Source organism: Sphaeroforma arctica (assembly GCF_001186125.1).
Source record: "Sphaeroforma arctica JP610 unplaced genomic scaffold supercont1.926, whole genome shotgun sequence".
Classification (NCBI taxonomy): Eukaryota; class Ichthyosporea; order Ichthyophonida; genus Sphaeroforma; species Sphaeroforma arctica.
Window position 1 is genome coordinate 17,036 of NW_014039632.1, and position 4,133 is coordinate 21,168.

General features: G+C 44.0%; 1 protein-coding gene across 2 annotated transcripts in view; it reads right to left on the reverse strand.

Annotated features, from left to right (window-relative positions):
• Nucleotides 1–3,157, reverse strand: part of SARC_09283 — a gene marked incomplete at both ends in the record, with an annotated part of 8,564 nt that extends 5,407 nt beyond the window's left edge. For both annotated transcript variants that reach the window (XM_014296707.1, XM_014296708.1), the window contains 5 exons: nucleotides 94–164; nucleotides 486–689; nucleotides 1,382–1,540; nucleotides 2,877–2,937; nucleotides 3,011–3,157. In XM_014296707.1, the coding sequence (XP_014152182.1) occupies nucleotides 94–164; nucleotides 486–689; nucleotides 1,382–1,540; nucleotides 2,877–2,937; nucleotides 3,011–3,157 (642 nt within the window). The remainder of the gene's footprint in view (nucleotides 1–93; nucleotides 165–485; nucleotides 690–1,381; nucleotides 1,541–2,876; nucleotides 2,938–3,010) is intronic.
• Nucleotides 3,158–4,133: the final 976 nt, after the last annotated feature.

Genomic DNA, 4,133 nt, shown 5'->3' on the forward strand with positions numbered 1-4,133 from the left:
GCATACATACATACATACATATGTACATAATACATACATGCACAAATTGCTATGAAAAGCGAAGCGTATCCTGCACGACAGTTCTGTACTTACATCCAGCAATTGTACGACCTTCCCATCGGTTATGTCACACTCGATCAGCCGCTCATTGGCGTGATAGCCGACTGCATTAAGGATTATTATGCCAATCCCAGAGTGCCAAAAAAAAAGGGGTAAGAAAGGGAGGACGAATACGTTAACAAGACAGAGGGGTAGAAAAAAACATAGTAAGAAAACAAAGCGGGTCATAAATACATTAACAAGACCATACACTACGATACGCCAGTATCTAGTGGTGTATAGGCAGGTTGCCTTGACGAGACGTGTAGTAGCAGAACAAGAAGGCTAGGCGAAGACGCGGGTGATCATAGACGACTACTACAGAAATAGTATGACCATAGAAGAGTCCTACAGACAATAATGAGAGCGTACAAACCACCACATACACGGTAATTCGTCCAACCCCATGGCCACTCTGAGGTGCTCGAAGGTGCCTCTGATGTCAATCTGCACATGCTGCACTATCCAGCCACGCCGTGTGTCATGGGCCACACAGGTGAACTCCATCTTCCCTTTTGAACCTCTGGACAGGATATCACCGACAGGTAGTCTCCCAGTCATCACATCGTAACGGATGGGAATGGATTGGCCTACAGTGCGAGATGGGGCGTACACCAAGTGTGTATAAGTATGAATATGTATGTGTATATAAGAGTAAAAATGTGTATATAAGTGTGTATAGAAGTGTGGAAATGCGTATATCAGTGTGTATAAGTATGGATATAGGTGTGTATAAAAGTGTACAAGTGTGTACATAAGTGTATATATAAGTGTAAATATAAGTGTATAAATCTGTTTATAAGTGTAGAAATCTGTTTATATGTGTGCATATAAGTGTGCATATAAGTGTAGAATTGTGTTTATAAGTGTGTATATACGTGTTGATATAACAACATATCAGGTTCAAGAAGCGTGCGACGGACGGACAACAGTGACACTACTACTACGGATACAAGACCTGCATGTTGTAACCTGGGTGCGAAGAATGATAAGAATGATAGCTAACTAGCCATTAACGGGATATGATCATACACACAAGTGCACGCACCCCATGGATAGGCTCTGCATAGACACACCCTCCAAGCAGCTAAGCCGCACACGCATTCGTGGCCCCTAAGCATATCTCAATTACTAGGGGTTGACCCCAAAATATATCGAAATTCTCAGGTTTTGACCCCAAAGCATACATCAATTATCAGGGGTTGACCCCAAAAACATAGCTAAATTCTCAGATTTCGACCGCATACCAAAATTCTCGGACGACGTTGACTCCATAACATACCTAAATTCTCAGGTTTTGACCCGAGCGATATTTTAATATGGACCACTCCTGCCCAGCCTTCTGAGCTGGCGTAGTTACCAATGGCATTGAGCATGGTATTGAGTACATAGTGTTGGTTAAGCCCCCCATCGCCCGCACTCAGCAGCGGCAGCCACAGCACTGTGTGAGAGAGAGTGTGTTGATGTGTGCAGTGGATGTAGTGGATAGTCGTAGCGTGCGTATCAGACAGTCACATGGGTGGTACCATATGTGACCACAGGAGCTGTCAGTGGTGTATGGGAGAGAGTGTGTTGATATGTGCAGTGTATGTAGTGGTTAGTAGTAGCGTGCGTATCAGACAGTCACATGTTTGTTACCATTTGTAACCACAGTAACTGTCAGTGGTGTATGGGAGAGAGTGTTTTGATGTGTGCAATGGATGTAGAGGTTAGAAGTAGCGTGCGTATCAGACTGATATATAGGTGGTACCATATGTGACCACAGTACCTAGCAGTGGGGTGTGTGTGAGACTGAGTATCATCAGGGCGTGGGTTGGGTCTGTGGTTGTTTTAAAGTCTCAGTTGTTCGACATTTCCAACAAAGATAGTGAATCAGCAGGACGATTCGGTTTTTAGGGTTTTAGGGTCTTAGGGTTTAGGGGTACAGATAGAGTTTAGGCTCAGATATAGTGAAAGTGCGATGTGAGCGTCTTGCGATCCAAACCGCACGGACAAAGTTCAGCCGAAAACTATGGGGGCATGTGCCAGAGACAGTGCCACATTGGTTTAAATACGAACGAACCATCCATGTGATATTAGGGCAACAGTTGCAATCGGATAAAACTTAAAACTCTAGTGCTAAAACCCTAATGAAACCCTGCAGCCCAGGATACCTACTTAGGCGTAAGTGACGATATGGGCACAATCAACGGGATAGCGAGAGAAACACATACAGATGCGGTGAAGAACATCCGAATGAGAAGTAAAAGAACGTGTTTAGTTGGTCTGTAACATGACTGTAACACTCTCCTCATACAGATGTGAAGTACACAAGGTCCTTGACAGAACTAATGGTTCAATCGGCAATCGGGATAATTAAGCATATCATAAATTAAACTGCTGGTATGTAGCATGACTAGAACACTCTCCCAATACATATGTTATGCACACAAGGCCTTGGACAGAATAATTGGTTGAACACACCTCAAGCACACAACACAACCTCACAGACCCAAAACCTCCGCACAACAAACAAAGGGTCTGTACCACAATGTACAGTGTTACATGTACCCAAATAAAAAATAACTATCGCACGTGACAGGGTTGAAGGCTCCAACTTCTAAGTGACAATGCACTCGGCAACTAGGATCACGACTTTATCAATCTTTTGCCCTGTTCATTAGGGCCGGGTTGCAGACACGCACTCACCCACCCACCACACACACACACACAGATAAACACACACACAAACACACACATGTACATTAACTCTCACACACACACACACATGTACATACCAACCCGCTTGCCACTGCCCATGATGCGCTGTTCGTCTGGGATGGCCTTCACCAGGAAGTGCTGTGTGGCACGGTACACTCCGCACACACACATAAACACACACACACACACACACACGCATGTACATACCAACCCGCTTGCCACTGCCCATGAGGCGCTGTTCGTCTGGGATGGCCTTCGCCAGGAAGTGCTGTGTGGCATGGTACACTCCGCGTACAGTCGTTCTGCCGTCCGTCATTGCCTGTCCACACACAAAGTACACACGTGTGCGATCGGCCATTGGTTGATCACTGTCGGCTGAGAGTGGGTGGCACTCGTTTGGTAGGTGGACCTAAGGGCGGTAGGCAAGGGGGGAGTATGAAGGAGGTAAAGGGGTATGGTAAGAGGGTATAGAAGAAGAGCGAGTAGGAAAAGGATTAAGGAGAGGTGCGGGATTAACGCAGGTAAGTGAAGAAGCGAAGCAAGTACATAGGTAAAAATTAACGAAAGTACGTAAAAGGAATAACGTAAGCCGGTAAATAATTAACGTATGTAGGTAAAGAATTAACGAAAGTATATAAAAGAATAACGTAAGTCGGCAAATAATTAACGTAAGTGGGTAAGAGAAACACAGTTTATTATGCATACACAGTATCTAACAAACTTATACGATGGATGCCAGTGTCTTACGACGTGTTGTGTAATATATGATATCCAACATACAAAAACTCTGGCTTCAGGGTTTAGGGTTTGTAAGTAGGTACAGGATCAAGGAAGTGGTAAACACACCAGTACTGCTGCCAGTGCTGAGCAATAATCTGATAGACTAGTCTAGTTGTCTATGTCGTATGTGAATAGATACGCCCCACAGTGTATGTGCATGCGAGCGCCAATGCTCAACGAGTACGTATACACCCCCAAGACATACTTTGAATAGAAGGGAAGATATGTCTGTTGCAATGTGGTGGGTGTATGACATACTATTAATAGACGCGTAGAGATGCTTGGTGCATATGCCGTGTGTATGTGTGTACCTGTGTAAGATATACTATTAATAGACGCATAGATATACTTGGTGCATATGCAGTGTGTATGTGTGTACCTGTGTAAGATATAATTTTAATAGACGCATAGATATACTTGGTACATATGCAGTGTGTATGTGTGTACCTGTGTGAGATATACTAGTAATAGACGCATAGATATACTTGGTGCATGTGCAGTGTGTATCTGTGTAAGACATACTATTAATAGACGCATAGATATATTTGGTGCCT